At 36.5% G+C, this 22977-nt stretch overlaps 1 protein-coding gene across 1 annotated transcript; it reads right to left on the reverse strand.

Annotated features, from left to right (window-relative positions):
• Positions 1–5681: 5681 nt before the first annotated feature.
• Positions 5682–15711, reverse strand: LOC123551653 (tubulin alpha-2/alpha-4 chain). Its single transcript, XM_045340735.2, has 3 exons — positions 15579–15711; positions 11863–12085; positions 5682–6991 (listed from the first exon to the last, which is right to left on the reverse strand). Exons 1-3 carry the CDS (start codon positions 15579–15581, stop codon positions 5859–5861), a joined length of 1359 nt encoding a protein of 452 aa, XP_045196670.1. The 5' UTR covers positions 15582–15711; the 3' UTR covers positions 5682–5858.
• Positions 15712–22977: the final 7266 nt, after the last annotated feature.

The following is a 22977-nucleotide window of genomic DNA, read 5'->3' on the forward strand; positions in this document are numbered from 1 at the left end:
GTAGAAAATAAACTAAGATGATGTTCAACTGCCACCGTGTTTCAATTTGTTTTTAACAGATACGTTACGAAGTGTTTCATTCAGCATACATTTATATTGCATTTATCTAGAAATGTTACTGGACAGTGTAGTAGAACATGTGTTTAACTTTGTATCTGAGTTAAAGTATTTATCTTTTAGTCCAGATTTCATATTTTTTCACTGGAGAAAACATATTAAAAACAGATACGTTACAAACAACAGATACGTTATACGTCTGTGCTATAAAAGTGTAAAAATGTTTGAATTGTTTGAAAAATCATCACCTTAACTTAAAGTTTTAGAAAATAGTTGATTACGGTTTTATTATTGATATCTGGAGTTAATAAGTCATAAATATTGAATAAAACAGATACGTTACAATTTCTATTTTTTATGTTAGATGTTCAAATTAAAGTTTTTCTATACAAAACATAAACATTTTAAGTTATATTACTTTATTTTCAAATAGAATCATATCAAAATATATGAAGTATAAAGCAAATGTAACGCCAATTAAGAAAATTAAAAATGCGACAGATACGTTTATACGAATTGGGTAAACTATTTTCACCAAAAAGACTGTATTTTCAGATATATCTAAGAACCAACAGTTATATTGTTCATAAAGTATGTTCCCCTCATCAATTCTAGTACGTTAATCTGCATGACGATATAGATCTTATTTCATAATCCAATATGAAGTGCATTTTTTGTGTAAATTACGTTCGTTTTTCCATATAATTTGATTTATTTTTTCGATCATGATATATAAATAACTTCATTTCTTATAAAACTATAAAGAGTATTTAGTCTGAACAGGTAAATAACGGACACAAATATTGTTATGTGTTATATCAAAATGTTCTTTTGAATGAAAATTCGCACTGTAACGTATCTGACGCTGATTTACAGCTATCTTTGTAAAATCAATGAAATAACAAAAAATTGTCGATAGAGCTAGTTAATTAAAATATTTAATATGTGTACTCCAAAGGCATGAAACAACTAAATAAAACCAAATCTGATTATGTTTGGGAACATCAGATGTGGGGACATTTTTGCTGTCCAAGTTGCTCCTCTATCTGTAGAATGGACCTGAGCATATGCTACTGATTTGCCAAATGCAAAGTGTCAAATATTGACTGTCAAAAGGTAAGTGTCAAACGATAAAATTAATGCTAAATCTGTGTGCTCAATCTGTATTGCAAAATGGGAAACAATAAATGCCAAATGCTTATAGCTACAAGTGCTTATTCAAATAAAGACCTGGATATATTATATTTGCGCGTGAATGCATCCTTTAAATATTCATTGACCTTTATTACATATCTTTGTCTCTATTAAAACGCCAATATTAAATCTCCCCTATTATATGTACGCAGGTTTTGAGTGTACAATATACAGACTAAATGGAAAATTAGGACTTAAAATTCCACGACTTTTAATTATGTTTACTAAATCATTATTTTGGTACCGGCCGACTAATTATCCTTATTAGGGTTACTGTAGATAATGAACAACATTATTAAATATTCATATTCCCACAAGAAACATTCAAACAAATTTAACAGTCGTGGCCTAGGCATTGTGCTAGTATCGATCTATTTATGTCCTAAGTCAAAGACCTGTATAATGCAACTGCACGAATAAATGAAACAATATCTAAAAGTTAAAAGGAAACTTAATGGCCTTTTCGCCTGTCATGGAAGGTATAACTACTTTAATGTGAACTTAGTGCATGTCCCTTCTTTCAATGCATCAGTGCTCTTTGACCTTTTTGCAATCATCAGTTCTTGAGTGAAAATAAGTCTATGAAGACTGCTCCTATGATATGTTTCCCGGCCCCTGTCTCAATGAAAAATGTGTTGAAGACGACAACCTGTTTGCCCTCCATTCTTTGGAAAGTAAAACTTCCAGTAGGCATTGAGCATCTGGTTTTGGCCGACACGGACTGAGATACATTTACCCTAAAATAAACATTTAGCAGCTTTTTGTAGTATCTTTTTCCTTTGAAGTTTAATAATATTTATTTTAAGTTATTTCTGTGGCCATGATTTTATGCAGTCAGTATTATTTTTTTCAAAACTGCACAAAAGGACTGGTCAGAAAGAAGGCTGATATAAGCGTGTATCATTGTAAACACTTGGATTTTAAGAGGAATTCCTAATATGAGGAAAAGGAATAAAAATAGAAAATGACTCCTTTTTATTTGTGCAATGATTTATAACATGTATTTAAAGGTTTTTATTCAGATTTTGGTCAAGTAATGGGTCTGTCTGATATTTTAGCAACTGATTAGTTAGAATTTCACTGGGAATATGTTTAAAATTTGATCGGGTATTAAATTTATTATACATTTCTTGCCTAATTAATTATATGAATATAAGAAATATTTATAATATTTGTGTCAAATATTTGCATTTTACCGAAATTCATTAGAACTGCAAGTTTGTCAAGCCATGACTATACTACCACTTTAGATTCTCTACAGTTTGTTAACTCAGCGCCGGGTTATAGTGATGAGTACAGCCAGTCTACCTACCCCTCTGACCCGTGACATTCCGTGCAAAGCATAGTTGTAAATACATGTACACTACTGAGTAGTGCACACATTAAACCAACTAGAGCTAATGCGGTTATTATTAAGTTATTAAGCATATAACTATTTCGCGAATTTTAACAAAAACATTTGATAATTTTAGGTTTTTATTTATTTATTAATAACTCCCTTACATCTTTAAACGATGTTTCAGCAAATAACTTTTTATTTACACTACAGTAAGTTCTTTGATTTTTATGCCCCCGAAGGTGGGCATATTAAAATCGCACTGTCAGTCCATCCGTTCGTCCGACCGTAACTGCGTGTTTGTTGTTTACTCAAACTTTGGAAAAACTAACTCAAAGATTCTACTTACTATTTCAAATGTTCGACAAACTAGACGTAGGTATACAGGTCGTGGCCAAGATCAGGTCATTGATGATAGCCAAGTTGTATTCGCAGTTAAAAGAGATACTATTTTAAGTCCAGAAGGTTTTCGACACAGTTTGAGCCCATTAGGCAAGTAAATATCGCCATACCTTCCACGTATATTTGTAGGTCCAAGGCTACTGTTTGATACAAAGACTGCGTACATGGAATAAATTGTAGAGTTTTAAGTCGAAGTGAGGATATTTTAAAATTTTGACTACATCTGGAAGGTTTTCGAGCTGGTACGTGATTCTGCAATCGGACAGAATTAGTTTACAGGTATACAAATGTATGTCCAGGCTACAGTTTGAAATCTGGAGTATCTCTAGAGGCTAGAGTAGGTCTCATGCGGATTTATAGTAAGTAATTTTAAGTATATGCTGCTACTGTTAATCTTGAACCTTGTTCAAGCCCTTACATTTTGGGTACCATAAATTGATATGTAGGTAAATGTGTCCACTTTACATAACTTTTCACTATCTAAGAGTCGATAAAATGACTTCCAAGATCTAATACTTAGTACAAACTTATTAATTAACAGTTTTGAACACGGGGTTAGTTTAACGAAATTTCGAATTAATAAATTTCCTTTTATGCTTCGGCAAAAGTATTTGAACAACTTCATATTACTTTTCTAGTGCAATCAGCAGACTGATTTAAACCATGCTAAAATCGCTAGAAGCTTCTTTTTCCCCTTTTCGTGAGTGACAAGGTTATTAATTGTTGTTCACAATTGTTAACGAAGCACAACGAGAACCCTTAATGAGACTTGTTCATCATTTTAGTGTCTCAGACATATTCGTTACCTTGGTTCTTTGCTTGACTGTCAGTTGCTTTATTTTATTTAAAAAACAACAACAACAACAAACCCACCATATTTTAATGCCTTTACAACAAAGACCACTTTGTCGAAGGACTGTTGAACATTCCATTATCATACATTAGCAGAGACAGTCAAACTAGCCTGTTGTTATTTTGTGTCGTTGTATTCAATGCTTCAAAGATCTTCTTATTTAGATTTTATATATATTATATTATACCAGATTTATATAGCGCCCTTTCATGATAAACACGTTCAAAGGCGCTTTACAGCAACTGCAGCCACACAGGGCGCGAAATCATCCTCTACTAGTACAGACACAGAGCGATCTGACCAGAGGGACAGAGTGAGACAAAGCCCCCACAGAGAGATCAGAAATCAGATACAGGCTTGTCCGGCTAACTTAGCCTAGCTCGTTGCGAATAGACAGCCTGGTTCTTTAACGTGCCCAGTGTATAGCACTGATACACGCAAGGATTGCCTGGGTTCCTGACCAGTACACCTCTAGCTGGTGGGAAACACTGAAAAGCGTTTCTGAAAATTCCCGAGTAGCTGCCGGGGATCGAACCCGACCTCAGATTGGAAGGCCAGTGTGCAAACCACTGAGCTATCCGTCCACCCATTTTATGTGTCATGTTTGGGTCCCTGGACTTCTGGCTCTTGTCTTCGAACACCTAAGACTTGGCAGACAGTCTTATGCTATATTATACGGAGGATACCTGATATTTTACTATGAAAGACCTGGTAGATCTACTTTCCAGATCATCTTACACTTAAGACATTCACACCAGGGAACATTACCATACGTAAACGCTACTAGAATTTAAAACAGTTTAAAATCGCAAAAATTGAGATTTCTTTAACAGATAGGTCATTAAGCACAGCGAATAACCTCGCGCGCATGACTTCGAAAGCGAGTGTCACCTGTTGCATACTGTTGGACTATGTTTTGATTAGTCCACAAATAATTGAACAACGCTTTCGTGTAAACCTGAACAATAATTAAATGTAAGTTTTAAGAGGTTTTTGACAGAGGCTGTGCAATTTTTACAACACTGGTGTTACTGCGGTATTTTCTATTGGTCTTGTAAAACATTTGACCTTACCTAACATATATATCTTAAGTTATTTGTATAATCTTGACGACTCAAGATATTGTTACGGGAATGTAAAACTAACTTAAACAAATCAACAACAAATATTATTTTAACTAGGTACTATTTTTCGAACGACCGAATATTTATTCGCAAGTTTGGACAACAAAGAGTGTACGTACATTAACTTCTTTATGGTCGATGACTTGACCAAAGTCATACTGACGGACGGGAGCCAGTGCTGGGTAAAAATAGACTAAATTGGAGAATTGATAAAAGTTCTAGACTTTGACGTGCACCAAACTGCTCGTATAAGAGTCTTGCAAAGTACTTTCTCCGTCCAAAACCGGATATTTTTCAGTTGTATGGAGTGACTGACTGAACAATGGTCAAGTAGATGAAATACTTTATATCCGCCTACACCTACAATATATGCGAAATCCCAACCCCTCTAACAGTTGTAAGACGACTGAAAGAGAATATGGCTATATTGGTTCATTGTAAAAAAAATCATAGTGTCTGTGAGTCGAGGATGTGTTAAATAAATGACCACTTATTTGAAAGAGTCCGAAAATTTGAATAAAAAAGTGTTATTCTGCATACAAGTTTCATTATATTATCATTTAAAGACATATGCAGCTGTATACAAGTAACATTTCTTCCACATATTATGACAGTATAAAATACCGGTACAGAGAATACCTGAAATAATTTAGACTCAAAACATCTGGAATTCTACTAAGGCAAATATGACGAGGGAATAGAAAATGATTTTAAGTCATTTGTGCAAGCATTTTATTGCAAACAACATTTTTATAAATTACATGTTTTAATCGCATACATGAGCAAGTTGGAAGTTGACAGAATTAAGTAGTAACTGTTGCTGATATTATTTTATTGATAATTTGTCAATAGATGTAAAGATTATGTTTACTTCTGTGTTTTGGACAGTTCTTTAATATTCCTCCCCTTCTTCTTCATCCCCTTCTCCCTCAACCGAGTCAACACCAACCTCCTCATAATCCTTCTCCAGGGCAGCCAAGTCTTCACGAGCCTCTGAAAACTCGCCTTCTTCCATACCCTCGCCAACATACCAGTGGACAAAAGCTCTCTTAGCGTACATCAGGTCAAATTTGTGGTCAAGACGGGCCCAAGCCTCGGCAATAGCTGTGGTATTGCTCAGCATGCACACTGCGCGCTGAACCTTAGCCAGATCTCCACCTGGTACCACTGTCGGTGGCTGGTAGTTAATGCCGACCTTGAAACCAGTTGGGCACCAGTCAACGAACTGGATCGTTCTTTTGGTCTTGATTGTAGCAATGGCCGCATTGACGTCTTTTGGTACAACATCTCCTCTGTACAGCATGCAGCAAGCCATGTATTTGCCGTGACGTGGGTCACATTTAACCATCTGATTGGCTGGTTCAAAACAAGCATTCGTTATCTCGGCAACGGTGAGCTGTTCATGATAAGCCTTCTCAGCTGAGATGACAGGAGCGTAGGTAGCCAAAGGAAAGTGGATACGTGGGTAGGGTACCAGGTTAGTCTGGAACTCGGTCAAATCCACGTTCAGAGCGCCATCAAATCTTAGAGAAGCGGTGATTGACGACACGATCTGACCTATTAGCCGGTTCAAATTGGTATATGTTGGTCTTTCAATGTCGAGGTTACGGCGACAGATGTCATAGATTGCCTCGTTATCAACCATGAAGGCACAGTCGGAGTGCTCCAGAGTGGTATGCGTGGTCAAAATGGAGTTGTATGGCTCTACAACAGCGGTAGAGACTTGTGGCGCAGGGTAAATGGCAAACTCAAGCTTGGATTTCTTTCCATAATCGACTGACAGACGTTCCATCAGCAGAGATGTGAAGCCAGAGCCGGTACCACCACCGAAAGAGTGGAAAATGAGAAAGCCCTGCAGACCAGTACATTGGTCTGCAAGTTTACGAATTCTGTCGAGGACCAAATCTATGATCTCTTTGCCGATGGTGTAGTGGCCTCGAGCGTAGTTGTTGGCTGCATCTTCCTTGCCGGTGATGAGCTGCTCGGGGTGGAATAGTTGACGGTAGGTCCCTGTTCGAACCTCATCTGGAATACAAATGATAAATTATTGTAAACTACACATGTGCCTATGGTCTATATGCCATCTTTACAAACACACCATTTAAAGATACATCCATCCACTACCGCTGTATTTGACCATGTTGACTATAAAACACAAAAGACAATAAGCATTATGGCAAAGTTTAGTATTTGGCAATTAGCATGTCGCCCCTTCCTTCAGTACAGAGTTCTATCACTTTTCCGGTGTTTTAAAGTATAAAATTCTTATCATGGAGCAGAAAATGAAAAATACAACCCAGAACTCTACCAGTTTTATTCGGTCCGTCTCGTCAGGACGGTATTACGGTGAGATTTTTTATTTGAAATCAAAGTAAAAGATCGAAACTTTCAAATGCAGTGTAGATGCTTTCTGTGCTAGCTGAGAACCATCTAACCTATCACAATTAACCCAAAGAGACTCCTTCTAAAAGAAAGTTGTTTGCCGCAGTATATTATATACTATACTATGTGTTTCAACATAGATTACAATTACAAATCGTTGAAAGTTTAATTTAAATCTGTAGCAGTGTAGATCTGTGAAAAATGCAGGAAAGACGATTGTGAAAAAACCCAAATCAGTATTCCTCAAATGGTAATAATTGTTTTATTTTTTGTACACCCCTCCCTCCCCCTTTTCTTGTGATGGTGACAGATACGACTTTGTCCGTACGATTTTTTGTCCGTTCGAATTTGTCTGCTGCATATCTCAAAAAAAGTCGATTAAAGTTATTCAACTTTATAGGAATGTTACTTAGCATATGAATTGTGTACCTGTGGGTGTATTTTGGATTTACACCACCCGCATCCCAACCCCAAAGAAAAATATTGTATTCCCAGTTTCATTAATATTATGTTTCTCATGGTGTTTTGTAGTATCCTTATCTCCCCCTCCCCTCAAAGGTAATATGAAAGTATACTTAGGCTTGCATTGTTAACTAGTAGCATGTGACCGTATAGTGACAGTACGTGTCCTTTGGACACATATCCAGTTCATTTGACTCAGTAATTTGTTTACCTATATAATTGGCTGTATGTACCAATTCTCATGTCTTTGAAGTGAATGCGAATACTGTTCAAATAAGTCATAGCCACAGATATTTCAGTCTCGGTTATGTTGAACAGCAGCACAATAAACGGGCCTAAGAGCAAAAGAGCTAACCTTGTATCAATGCTTACTAAACCAACACTTTGGAACCAGATTTAAATAATGACTACCGGTTATTATCTAAGTAGGTTAAATGAACATCATTAAATTTTCATACTCTCAAGCAACATTCAAACAAATTTAACACTCCGGCACATTGTTTCAAGTCTATGCGCATGCGCATGGCCGATCAGCTTGTTCAAGTATCGATCGGTTATGTTTGAACAATTCTAGGGAACACTTAAAGACACATATCACGCAACAGCACTAATTAATGAAACAATGACTCAAAGATAAAAGGGAACACAATTGCTTTTTTCACCGGTCACTGAATTTCCTAAACAGAACGTCCTAAATAACTTCTTAAAAAAATCTAAAAATAACAAGTGAATGAAGTTCCTTGCATTAATAATACTAGATGCCCACGGGCAACATGTCGAGCCCGCCAGCTGATAAAAGGACTGGGAGTTGCACACGATACTATTTATAGTAACAACAAAGGGAAGTAATTCTAGGTTCTTGCGCATGACATTCCGTTTCATGATGGTGAATAATTGTGCCAAGTTACATCAAAATTCCTCTATGCATGAAAAAGAAATGCTCCAGACAAAGTCATTCTTGTATCTGACCTTTGACTTCTAAGTGTGACCTTGACCTTAGACCTAGGGACCTGATTCTTGCGCAAGACACTCCGTCTCATGGTGGTGAACATTTGTGCCAAGTAACATCAAAATCACTCCATGCATGAAGATGAAATGCTCCGGACAAAGTTGTCATTCTTGTATCCTTTGACCTCTAAATGTGACCTTGACCTTAGACCTAGGGACCTGGTTCTTGCGCATGACACTCCGACTCATGATGGTGAACAAATGTGCCAAATTACATCAAAATCCCTCCATGCATGAAGAAGAAATGATCCGGACAAAGTCATTATTAAATTTGACCTTTGACCTCTAAGTTAGACTGGCATCAGTCGTTAGAGTCATTAAATATAAAGCACTTGGCCATAAAATCAATCCTCTTTGATAGCACTTTCTAAAACATTTACAATATATCTAACCTCTGATTCTAACGACTGAACAAATGCGATCTGAGCTAGGCACTTTTCATCCCAGCTATAATAATCACCATCTCATTAGAGATCATTGCAAATGTGTTCATGATGTAACATAACCCTTGAATGACTCCAGTGCCCTGGATCATAGTTCTCCTTAATGACCTTCATAGTCTGTATAGAAGTGCTTGCCAACGTTTTATTTCACGTTTTATTTCACGTGTTAATCAACTTTATACTTTCATAAATGTATCATCTTTAAATTGAAAATTAAGGTTTAGGAGTATATCACCAAAACACAAAAATATTTTATATACGAAAAACATCGTTACCAATATGTTACCTAACAATTGCATGTTCTGCCGTACTGTCCTGTACTGAAAATATTCTGAAAAGTTGTCCCCCTTTGAAAATGAATGCCATTTGTAAAGAAATAAAAATAAACAATTGCTGAAAACTATGTTCCACTTAGTTATGTGAAATTTCAACACTCGCGTGCTATTGCAAATGCATCAAAACAAACATGTGTAACAGTTCTTTGAAAATGGTGAGTTTTTGAAGGCGTTTGACTGCCCGGAAGTGGGGCCCCTTTAGGCAGTCCTTTTTTCGGAATTCAATGTTTATATTAGTATACTGACATTTGTTTTGTTGTTTTTGTAATGATAGCGTGTATATTACTCTACAAAACAAGTGTCACTGTACTGATATAAGCATTGGATTCCGAAAAAGGACTGTCTAAATAGGCCCCACTTTCATTTCGGTACACAAAACTGTGCATGTGGTCCATGCATGTGGTCCAAATTTGAAAGCTGTAAGTTAAGACATACGAAAGAAGGTCACTAGATCAATTTCAAGGTCAAAGTTCATTTCGGTACACAAAACTATGCACGTGCTTCAAATTTGAAGGCAGTGGCTTGAGAAATGTGAAAGAAGGTCACTAGGTCATGATCAAGGTCAAAGTTCATTTCGGTAAACAAAACTATGCATATGCTCGAAATTTGAAGGCTGTAGCTTGAGAAATGTGAAAGTAGGTCACTAGGTCAAAATCAAGGTCAAATTTCATTTCGGAACACAAAACTATGCATGTGGTCCAAATTTGAAGCCTGTACCTTCAAAAATGTGACAGTAGGTCACTAGGTCAATGTCAAGGTCAAAGTTTATTTCAGTACACAAACCTATGCATGCGTTCTAAATTTGAAGGCTCTAGCTACAGAAATGTGAAAGAAGGTCACTAGGTCACGATCAAGGTCAAAGTTCATTTCGGTACAAAAAAACTATGCATGTGGTCCAAATTTGAAGGCTGTTGCTTGAGAAATGTAAAAGTAGGCTACTAGGTCAAAATCAAAGTAAAATTTTATTTCGGAACACAAAACTATGCATGTGGTCCAAATTTGAAGCCTGTACCTTCAAAAATGTGGAAGTAGATCACTAGGTCAATGTCAAGGTCAAAGTTTATTTCGGTACACAAACCTATGCATGTGGGCCAAATTTGAAGGCCGTAGCTACAGAAATGTGAAAGTAGGTCACTAGGTCAACTCATGTCAAGGTTCATCTAGCCACTCAAAACTATACATGTGGTCCAAATTTGAATGTTGGTTATGAACAAGAAGATTTTCAAAGTTTTTCCCTATATAAGTCTATGTAAACCATGTGACCCCCAGGGCGGGGCCATATTTGACCTTAGCGGAATAATTTGAACTTAGTAGAGGACCACTAGATGATGTCACATACAAAAAATCAAAGCCCTAGGCCCTGTGGCTTTGGACAAGAAAATTTTAAAAGTTTTTCCCTATATAAGTCTATATAAAACATGTGACCCCCGGGGTGGGGCCATATTTGACCCTAGGGATATAATTTGGACACTCTTGGTACAGGACCACTAGATGATGCTACATACAAAATATCAAAGCCCTAGGCCCTGTGGTTTTGGGGAAGAAGATTTTCAAAGTTTTTCCCTTTATAAATCTATGTAAATTATAAAAATAAACAAAGGGCCATAACTCACTCAAAAATTGTTGAACCAGTCTGGTTTTCAGGGGGACACAACTAGGGTACCAATACATCATTCTGACAAAGTTTGGTCAAAATCCCCACAGTAGTTTCTGAGGAGATGCGATAACGAGAATGATGGTGGGCTAAAAATGATGGATGGTTGAGTTACAGACTTGACCAGAAATAGCCTTGTTGGTCTTTAACCTGTAGGTGTAACATAGACCTTTAGGCTAGGCGGCTGGGTGTTGCGCACGACGCGATGTATTATTATAGGGAATACCTTAATGTATGGATGGTTGAGTTATGCATATATTTGTCGTCCAGGTGTAACCTTGCCCTTTTAGCTTGTGACCTGGGTTTTCGTCTCGTTATGGGAAACAGTTGTGCCAAGTAATATTAACATACCTTAATTGATAGCAGAGACAGGACACGAAAGTGTGGACGGACGGAATTACGGACGGAAAAGCGCAATCCTATAGTCCTCGAAAATGGTTTTGAACCAGGAGTGGACTAATTTGATGTTTATATAATTCTTATCCCTTGTGTCTGTTTTTCAATATCGTACTTCAGTCGTATCTAGAAGAGCTTACCTCTTTGTCAAGATCGCAAAAAAAAATTTGCATCCATCATTTCCCTGTTTAAATAACATAAAAAAACTAAACTTACCAACAACTGTAGGTTCGAGGTCTATGAAAACAGCTCTAGGGACATGTTTCCCGGCCCCTGTCTCACTGAAGAAGGTGTTGAAGGAATCGTCCCCTCCGCCAATGGTCTTATCACTTGGCATCTGACCATCAGGCTGGATCCCGTGCTCGAGACAGTACAACTCCCAGCAGGCGTTGCCCATCTGGACCCCGGCTTGGCCGACATGGACTGAGATACATTCACGCTAAAATAAAGATTGTATTAGTTTGTCATAATATCTATTTCTTATGAAATTTAATTTTAACGTCAAGAGATTTTCGTTGCCGTTACTTTATGCAGTCAGTGTATACAAAACAGTCTGGCCAGATAGAAGGTTTATCTATACATCTTCCTTTGTTAACACCTGGATTTAAAGATTTCCTGTTGAGAGGAACTTCATTTGTGCTATGATTTAGAGAAATTTCATAAGACATATATTTAATCGTATACATTAGCTAGTCGAGCTTTTTAGTCTATCACCTGTAATGACGTATCAATTCGTCAATTATAATGAGACAGCGTTTCATGCAATCGGTATTCTTTGTCAAGGGGAAAACTATCAAGGGAGACAACATCTTGCTTTAATGTATAATCGGATGAGTCAGTGCTCGACATCTATTCTTGTTAAATCATTGTCGATATGTGTAACTAGATGTTAAACAAGACTGGTCCACAAGACAGCGCGCTCCACTATTCGGGGATTTGACAGTAAAATGAATATATGTCTGAATAAGAGACCTCTACTATAAAAGGAAGATACACCAAGGGGCATAATTCCATCAAATACACAAGTAAGAGTTATCAGGATTGTTACAACAAATGCAGATGATGATGGTAAAGATATATTTTAAGTTTCAAGTCATTATCTTATATAGTACCAAAGTTATGTCAAGAAAACGAAGTTTGTTAAAAACATTTAAGTATAAAAGGTATAATAATTTGGTCAAAAATACAAATCAGAGTTATGGGGATTGTTACCATGCATGCAGATGATGGTGATAAAGATACATTTTAAGTTTCAAGTCTTTATCTTATATTGCATTAAAGTAATATCCAGAAAGCGAAGATTGCAAAAAAGTTCAAGTACAATAGGGGCAAAATTCTTTCAAAAATAAAATAAGAGTTATAGGGTATGTAACCACACATGCAGATGATGATTATAAAGAAATATTTTTAATTTCAAGTCATTATCTTTTAAAGTACCGAAGATATGTCTATTAATAAAGCTTTCGAAAAAATTTAACATGAAAATAATTCCAAGTATAACTCCTTGGTGACCTTGACCTTCGGTATAATGGGCCCAGCCCCTGCATATACTATGTTTGTATGCTGGACAATGTTTATGAGAACTTACAGTAAGATATAAGCAAAAGTAACAAAGTTATGACAGAAAAACAAAGGTTGCCGAAAAACTTTAACCTTAAAAATAACCTAAGTATAAGACCTTGGTGACCTTGAGCTTGGATAAAATGGGCCCAGTCCCTGTACATACTTTGTTCGCATACTGGACAATGTTTATGTAAAGTTACAGTAAGATATAAGCAATAGTAACAAAGATATGACAGAAAAACAAAGGTTGCCGAAAAACTTTAACCTTAAAAATAACCCAAGTATAACACCTTGGTGACCTTGACCTTGGGTATAATGGGCTCAGCCCCTACACATACTTTGTTTGTATACTGGACAATGTTTATGTGAAGTTACAGTAAAATATAAGCAATATTAACACAGATATGACAGAAAAACAAAAGTTGCCGAAAAACTTTAACCTTAAAAATAACCTAAGTATAACAGTTTGGTGACCTTGACCTTGGGTATAATGGGCTCAACCCCTATACATACTTTGTTTTTATGCTGAACAATGTTTATGTGAAGTTACAGTAAGACATAAGCAATAGTAACAAAGATATGACAGAAAAACAAAGGTTGCCGAAAAACTTTAACCTTAAAAATAACCTAAGTATAACAGCTTGGTGACCTTGACCTTGGGTATAATGGGCTCAACCCCTATACATACTTTGTTTGTATACTGGACAATGCTTATGTGAAGTTACAGTAATATATAAGCAATAGTAACAAAGATATGACAGAAAAACAAAGGTTGCCGAAAAACTTCAACCAAAAAGGGTCACGCCGCGACGCCGACGCCGGGGCCAGTAGTATAGCCTCCCTATTCTCCGAATAGTGGAGCTAAAAAACTGTTATGAGGCCGTGTACATAAGCGTATAAGCAGAAGATTGGGGTAGGGGAGCAACAACTGTGACGGGACGGGGTATGGGGAGCAACAATTATGACGGGTTGGGGGCGTGGGGGCGGGGGGGGGGGGGGGTCAACGTATGCAACCATCCATTCACAAATTAAGCCTAAAAGTTTTTTCTTTCCAAGTAAAATTTAAAGTTGCATATGAATAACATTCCATGTACATATAACCATACCCTTTACATTGGATTTTAATCAAATTAGTTTCTTTTTCTGTTATTTGTTGGTTTGATTGTCGTTCCTTTTGATGGGGTTGGGTTTGGGGGCGGGGCATAAGGTTGTCCCCAGCTGACTCCCCACAAATTTGGAAACGTTCTACGAATAACCAGTTATATACTAAATATACTAAATGTCCATGATAATGGCGGTGTTTAGAGATAGCGTCTGCTTATTGCCGGCGTCGGACAGACAAACTGATAAGAACGCACGATATATGTATATGTTTTCTACATTTAAACTTTAGAATTCAATCAAAACAAATTTCTTAATGCCTTTCAGAGAAGAAGTACAGTCACAGAAAGATGTTGCAATTTTTGACAAGGACGTGCACATTATGATTCAACGTGCAGATGTTTCACAACTCTGCAATCGATTTTGTCTGTTCTCAAGGATGATATTTGCGTGTTGATTGTGAGTCATAGAATCTACCGATAGATCTGAGCTGTATTTATGTTGATGGTTGAATCGCCTTAGACACAGCCAAACCTCATCAATGATTCATGTTTAAATGAAAGCTCTTCAGGCATGACAATGGGATGGCATTGTAGCATGGCGACAAAGATAAATGCGATTTTAATTTAATACTGTTCACCTAACCGGTAAACATTAGAAACAGAATAATGAGCCCAGATCATACATGTATACCCAAATTTTTACATTTTCAGTTCTTAGAAGATACATACATACTTTCTAATCAATCATTCAATTAACTTGATACAATTAATCTAGTATTAAATATGATGATGGTGCATCTTGTATAAGGTATGATAATGACGATTACTAAATTAATAGTTGTTTATTATGGAAAAAAATACGATGACAAGCTTAATTACAAATTATCATTTCCTTCAGTTAATAAAGTAAGCACGAAGAAAGAAGACAAACAGCATTCCTGCTATTAAGCATTTAAGGAAAGGCAAAATAGTTATTCAATTATTATCATCATCATCATCATCGTTATTATTATTATTATTATTATTAAATTACATTTCCTAGGAGGCAATACTTTATGATTAAATACCTAGATACAAAAACGAACACAAAGAAAATTTCGAAAATGAAAAATGCAAATCATAGATATTGCCTTCCCATCCTTCCAGATAATTTAATATAAATAATAATATCATTCAATAAAATATATTCCTCTAATATTTTATTTAAATAATATAAATTAATCGAAAATTAAGGTAACTTATAGAAAAAACGAAAATTAAACTTACCATTTTAAAGACGAGATGCTATTGATCCACTCGACTTTATGGTGTTGTGGAGACAAACGCTTTGTCTTGTTGCTAACGATGCACGCATATTTTATAGCCTTCAGTTGCTATTGACTGGGCGTGTATACTGCGCACCAATGTCTGCAAGGCACTTCGATATATACTTGATTTCCCTATAGAGAAGCATTTCGTTAGAGGCAAACTACTAACAATTTTTGTAACGGTATAATTTTCTTATCACAGGGGCATTTTTTTTTTATTAATTAAGTAACACATGTGCGGCATTGTGGGACTGAAACAAATATATTACATACATTTGATATTACCCTAGAGTAATAATATGTTGACGCTGGCTTTATTGGAGACGTTGAAGGAAATCATTTTTTCTATGATAGGTAAAGAAAGAACACATGTCGATAATTCGATGATCAGCATGAAAAGTTGAGATGTGATTAAGATCATATTGTATTTGTATCTTTCCAAAATATACAGTGAAAAATATCAAATATATGTATGTTAAATGCATGGCAAGAACAAAGAAAGCAACTGTATGATTTTATTATTTTCTGAAACATTTTAAGAGCGACCAGAATCAGTATGATGCTGGAATACCAGAATTTCTATCAAATGTACATGTATATCATATATAATGAAAAAATGACCCCGCATACAAAAGCGACTACTCCATCCCTGGTTCTGTCAATTCCGATAAGGCCGGATTATCTATTCGGACAGGACGTAATGTTTTAAACTTAGTATAGGACCATTCATTTGAGTGCTTGGAGTGCGCGTTGCGTGTTACAGTGTTGCCAAAGAATTGTTATTCATCGCCATATTGATTTACATCGGTATTGATAGAAATGCTTTCTATTTTCTTTTTAATCGCCACTAATCAATGTTATAGGCTTTTCCACTTGAAAGAATATGACCTTCGTTAAGAGTTCTAATGAATTAATGATGCTCAATTTCTCAGTCAATCAATTTTTTCATTCGCCAATCCTAAGCAAGAGATGCATGGAGTAGATGCTACCGATAATTAGGTTTTGTGTCCATAATGCTTACAAAAATTTATCAACCTTGTCGCAGTTTCTGTATATTTTCCGACATGGTACCCGTGAATCCAGTACCCGGACGACCACCAGTTGTATAACATAGTATACATAAAACTTAGTCACGGTATTCCTGGATCATCAGCTTAGCATTTGATTTCCTGAATCTCAATAATTATATAATCATCCAAGGCTCTAGAGGGAGTGTTAATGGGAGTTACAGTCAAACCTGTGTTAAAGACCACCTCTGAACAGAGACCACCAAAGACCACTTGTTTTGTTTCCCATTTTAACATTTACAGTGTATTTTAACCTGAGAATTAAGACCACCTCCAAGTGAAGACCACATTTTGGCTCTCCCAAGGGTGGTCTTAATAGACAGGTTTGACTGTATATTGCTTTGATGTCACTGAAATTATATGGGTGATTCTCACCAGGTAAATATAACGGATTTTGACTGGCTGACTGGTGGAGAGGCCTAATTATTTGTGAATAAATATTAATGATGTTCAAAGTGACGACCGATTAATACATCGAATGGAAGAATGAAGTAGTCTGATTCGTTGGCAGAAAAATAAGGAAAGTTAATGTTTTGATGAAGGTTGGGCATGAAGATTTAATTCATATAATACATTTTCTTCTTTTTGAAGTGTTTGGTGTGATTCATTTTTTTTTTTATTTGTGAAGGAAATTGCATAAAAGTTGGCAGTCTGTTCCTTTGAAGGGTGTTCTATAAAAGTGTATTACAGTTTTTTAATAAATGAACCCATTCTTGAATTATATCACTTTTAATTCCTTATGGAAGGAAACAGATACTCCAAAATAATTGATTTGTCTGTAACTTTTTTCTGGCAATTTAGGGAAAATGTGTGATACACTTTGGTCGTTTATGGGCCTCCCATACTGCACAAAAAACTGTTGCTCATTTGAAATACTGATAAGAGAGTTGAATCTGTTTGAAGACAGCAATAACGTTTCACATATTTTGTTATCTTAAAAGAATCATAATGCATACAATGTTATTATAATAGTGCCATTGTATAGTTCAGTCTTTTACCTTCATTTCGGTATGCTACACATCATGATTTTTCTTCAGAAATGCGGAGAAAAATCGTTAAATCAGGTCACCCCTCCATCCCTTAGAGTGTCCTTAATTTCATCCATTGGTGCATCAATTGGGAAAAGTGCGGAAAACATAGAAAACTGCAAAATGTAAAGGCCATAAGAACAAAGGAACAAACTCCGCAAAAATAGGTAACAAGAACCCAACTGTGAATTCTTGTTATATACCAGTACGCCAAAAATCAGCTCAATATCAGCATCCTTTGCGAAAGTTCTTAACCGAAATAGACGATTAAACACGATGTTTAAAGATAACGGATTTCGTTCTTAAGAAAGAAAGTGACATTCCAAGTATGATCTCACATGTCTTGAGATGTCAGAAAAACTCTCACGTGATCTTTAAAATATGAGGACACCCGTCTGAGGATGCAGTGCAATGTGACCATTACGAAAGAAAATGTATGAGAAAATTCGCATTTTTATATGAAGTTTTAATAATTTATGTATGAAATAAAAGTATAAACGATAAGGCCCAGAGTGGTTACTCCCCTTGATTTGATAATGGTTTTAAATATTCTTGTTTTGTCGTGTTGTAAGTCACACCGACACACTTAAAGCCTTATGTCGACTTTCCAGCTTTGATGGTGGGTATACCACTAATCTTCAGATGGCTTCTTTGCATGAAAGAATTCTATATACCATCACGACGTTTCGAATCTACAGCTGTGAGGGGCAACTGAATCGAAGTCAGCGAACTTATACATGTATTATATAACCACTCGGCCAAGGAGGTCCCTATAATTAGTTTTCAATGAAGAAACTAGACTGGGCTTGACATATATAAAGAGCTAGCAGTATTGTAGCAATTCCAAGCAATTAGTGGCATCTAAACGATAATACAACTATATCAATATAAACAACCACATCAGGAAAACAAATAGGCGACATATCGTGGACTGAGCGCGAAACTATTGTAACTGTATCTAAATAAAGAACAAGATACAATAGTTTCGCGCTCAGCCCTCGATATAGTGTTACATGAGAGATAAAACCATAAAATGAACTTGGAAATTGGCGATATAGCTTTAACATGATTCAACGAAGCAAAATAAGACAATGTGAAGTCAGTCCAGGGTTTGGTGCCGGGACCTCTTGCTAAAAGGGTGAGTGTTCTGCCGATTGAGCCGACCGGCTGCCATATCTTATGTGAACCTGTGAATGTCGTGACAAGTGGGTATGACATTAGTATTAGCACTCATTTAGCAGTCAGTCAATTAGATATTTCTCAGTGAGACGTTTCCGGTCCAAGTGTCTTAGTGGTGTTTTAAGTTAAAAGGAGTTTTCCAGTGACCATAGTAGTTAGGTGATGGAGAGGATGGGGTTGTTTTTGGTAGTGAATAGACTTCATAGGCACTGAGGACGGATTTAATCTAACCAACATTAAACTGCACTTTGTCTAAACTGATGCTTTATAATTGTCTCATTTTCTTCATTGGTTGCACTCAAAAGTTGTCATATTCCCTTGGTTCCACATAACACCAGACTTGTTCAACTGGGTGTTCTCTTCGAAAACTTTTAGACGTTGTTGATTACATGTTTTAACCTATACTGTGTTTGTGCGCCGTAAAACCCAAATAAATAAATAAATAAATAAATTATTACATGTTTAATTTCGGCTCATTGCATTCCACTGCCCAATCTTCTTTGCGTGACTCTTGAGGCGGGGCTTTCGTATGACCATTTTATATAGCTCTCAGTTGAACCATATGGTACTTTCCAATTTTGTTGTAAGAATGAATTCTACAATAAATTTTAGACATGCAAATATTTTGCAAGTACCAAGAGTTAACACTACAACTAATCACTCCTACATATGTTGCGAGACTCTCTCACAGATGATTATAGATCATGTACTACTTCAGTCAGTCAGTCAGTCAGTCATGGCTTATATTGTAATGTGATGACCTTTTGCTCATCATGTTGTTATTGCTTTATTTATGCTATTTTTGCTCTTGTAAGTTTGCTTAATGATGTTAAGTTCTCTGTATGTAGCATTTGTCTGCTAGTAAAGGCTGTAGCTGATTGTCGAGTCTATTAAATACCTGCTGTCATTTGCTCTTTAATTTTAAGTCATTTTCTAATTATATTGTTCATAATATATACTGTTGTTTTTTTCTGTTGATTATAAACCTTTCGGGTTTACCTTACAGAAAAAAAAAACTCACCTCACAGAAAAATGGATTTCATCCAAACAGTCAAATATAAGAGATCACCTTCCGTGGGTCAATCAGGACATTAAGAAACTAACCAGAAGGAGGAACAGAGCTTTTAAAAAGGTTAAGAAAACTAGCCACCTTCTGATCGAAAGAAATTTCTAGACTTAAAACATCTAGTGTGGAAAAAGGTCAAAGAGACTTATAGTCAGTATCTTGAGCACATCCTAAACTTTAACAACACTGATGCCTCACTCCCAAATAAACCAAATACTAAGAAAATGTACTCGCTCATTAAACACTCGAGACAGAAATCTTCCTCCATCCCTCCCCTTAAGTATGAAAATAAACTCCATCAGGATGATCAAGCTAAGGCTGTACAGTACTGAACAAACAGTTTCAGTCTGTTTTTAGCCCCAAATCACCAATAAACCTTGCCTCGCTCAGCAAAATGAAACTAACTCCAGATAGTAAATCAGTCCCTACTATGACAGATATTAGGATAGGCACAAATGGTATTGAGAAACTTCTCAGCAACCTGTACCCCCATAAGGCCAGTGGTCCTGACAAAATTAAGCCCATAATACTTAAAACACTCTCTGTAGAACTATCCCCCATCCTTGAGGTCATATTCCAGAAATCCCTGGAGGAAGGATCACTTCCATACCAGTGGAAATCCGCATATGTTGCCCCCATTTTTAAAAAAGGTGATAGGTCAAATCCAGTAAATTATAGGCCAATTTCATTAACATGTGTCCTATGCAAAGTCCTTGAACACATTGTTTCCACATCTATTGTTAAGCACTTCACCAACCATTGTATTCTGTATGACCTTCAGCATGGATTTAGGGAAAAAAGATCATGCGTTACTCAGTTAGTTATGTTAGTAAACGATCTGGTCATTTCAGTCTACAATAAGAAACAAGTAGATCTTATACTACTAGATTTAAGTATGGCTTTCGACGAGGTTAGCCATGAGAAAGTCCTTCTAAAAATGCATGAATACGGTGTCAGAGGTAACACACTAAAATGGATCAAAGGCTCCTTAGATAATAGGAGCCAATCAGTAGTCCTAAATGGCACTACCTCTGATGCCATCCCAGTATCATCAGGTGTCCCACAGGGGTCTGTATTTGGTCCCCTTTTCTTCCTAGCTTACATAAATGACCTCCCACAAAACGTCAGTTCCAAAGTCCGTCTGTTTGCAGATGACACGGCAATATATCTAACTCTGTCATCTGCAGACCTATCTATCACTCTGTAAAATGACCTCAAACTTCTAGAAAAGTGGGAGTTGGAGTGGGATATGGAGTTCAACCCCTCCAAGTGTTCAACCCCTCCAAGTGTCAAGTGATCCACGCCACTAGAAGGAAACATCCTATCCCTACCCAGTATTGCCTACATGGGGTCCGACTTGAATCGGTCAGCTCAGCTAAATACCTAGGCGTGGATATCTCAAATGACCTGTCGTGGGAAAATCACATAAACAGGTCAACCAAGAAAGCTAACCAAACCCTAGGTTCTTACGAAGAAACATTAAGGTCAAATCCCAACCCATTAAGACCATTGCTTACCAGACTCTAGTCCGACCCCAGCTCGTATATGCCTCCGAGGTATGGTCGCCCCACACCCAAACTCAAATTGACCAAATTGAAAGTGTTCGAAGGAGAGCCGCCCGTTGGATCAAGACCGACTACGGCCGTACTTCCAGTGTAACAGATATGCTACACTCCCTAAACCTCCGTCGACTGGATTTAAGGCGTATAGATTCTAGGTTATCACTCTTCTATAAGATTCATCATGATCTGGTTGCTAACCCAATCGTTGATTACCTGACCCCAATGACCCGTTGTGTCCGCTATGGCCATTCCCTAAGTTATAGGTTAATTACAGCAACCACTGACTATTACAAGTTTTCTTATTTTCCGAGAACAGTGTACCATTGGAACCAACTCCCTGCCCTAGAGCAGTTCAGTGCTGCAGTTTGCAGCCTAGAACATGTCTCGCCCTAGTTATCCTGCAAACTCAAGTTTTAACCTTTTTATATCACCAAAGTTATTTTTAGTTTCTTCCACTCTAAATTTTTATCACTATATTCTTTCCCTTTTTGATTTTGATGCGCAAAACGTCTACGTTCCCGCAAGGCAGATAGATAGATAGATAGATAGATAGATAGTGATGTCCTTGAGTCATTTATGTGTATGTGATATAAGCTTTGAATGTTAAGTTCCTTTGTTCTTAGTAATTTCTGCTCCAAAGTGTTCATCTGTTTTTAAATATGTTTAAAGGTCTAAATTGTACTTTTACATGCATGTTACTTCCCAGTCAGTTATAAAATACATCTTTTTCCTTTTATCTTGTCCCCCAACAAATGATAAGTGAATTACCCTATGAAAAATATGTAATTATGTAATTTCATATCTGATTAGAGCGATATTCTGATTTTCAAAGATATTTTGCTGTGGCTCCTTTGCGCGTTATTTCCTGTCATCCGAAACATATATGGCCCATTTTCCGAAAATGGAAAAATATGAAAATTTATCATAGATCATAAAACAAGGGGATCATACGGGAAAGACGGGGTTTGTAAGAGATGAAAAGGAGGTAGTTCCCGGCATTTTTGCAGTCAGAACTGTTTTGTAAGGCTTAGAATTTAATTGATCGATCATACCTCATACTAGAGGAAGATCAAAACAGGGAGACTCAATGTGGCGCATATCTTCACTTGTCTCCATCGTATGTATAGACAGACTCGAAATGCTAAGTCTGGAATTGGATACCGATTCAGACTCGTGACGGATGGGCTTTTACAACTTGACATTATTTTTTAATTTTAAAGTTCATTGTAAGTAATTCTTACAATATGGCGAACTGGACAGAAAATGAGACATATCTAATCCGAAACTATCTTTTCTTAGCAATTATAAACCACAATTGGTAAGAATAAAATGTATCTCATATACTCTTTGTCGCGAATTATCACTCCTTATTTGTAGCCATTATACACTTGTTAAAGATAACCACTTAAAAAGCACTTCAGAGCTTACCTTATCTGTTAATATCCTACTGAATCAA

This window comes from Mercenaria mercenaria, chromosome 4 (assembly GCF_021730395.1).
Source record: "Mercenaria mercenaria strain notata chromosome 4, MADL_Memer_1, whole genome shotgun sequence".
In the NCBI taxonomy this organism is placed as follows: Eukaryota; Metazoa; Mollusca; class Bivalvia; order Venerida; family Veneridae; genus Mercenaria; species Mercenaria mercenaria.

Coding starts and splice junctions, on each gene's coding strand:
- LOC123551653 (XM_045340735.2), bottom strand. Junction 6,992..11,862: donor CCTCGAACCTACAGTTGTTG/GTAAGTTTAGTT, acceptor TTTGTATTCCAG/ATGAGGTTCGAACAGGGACC.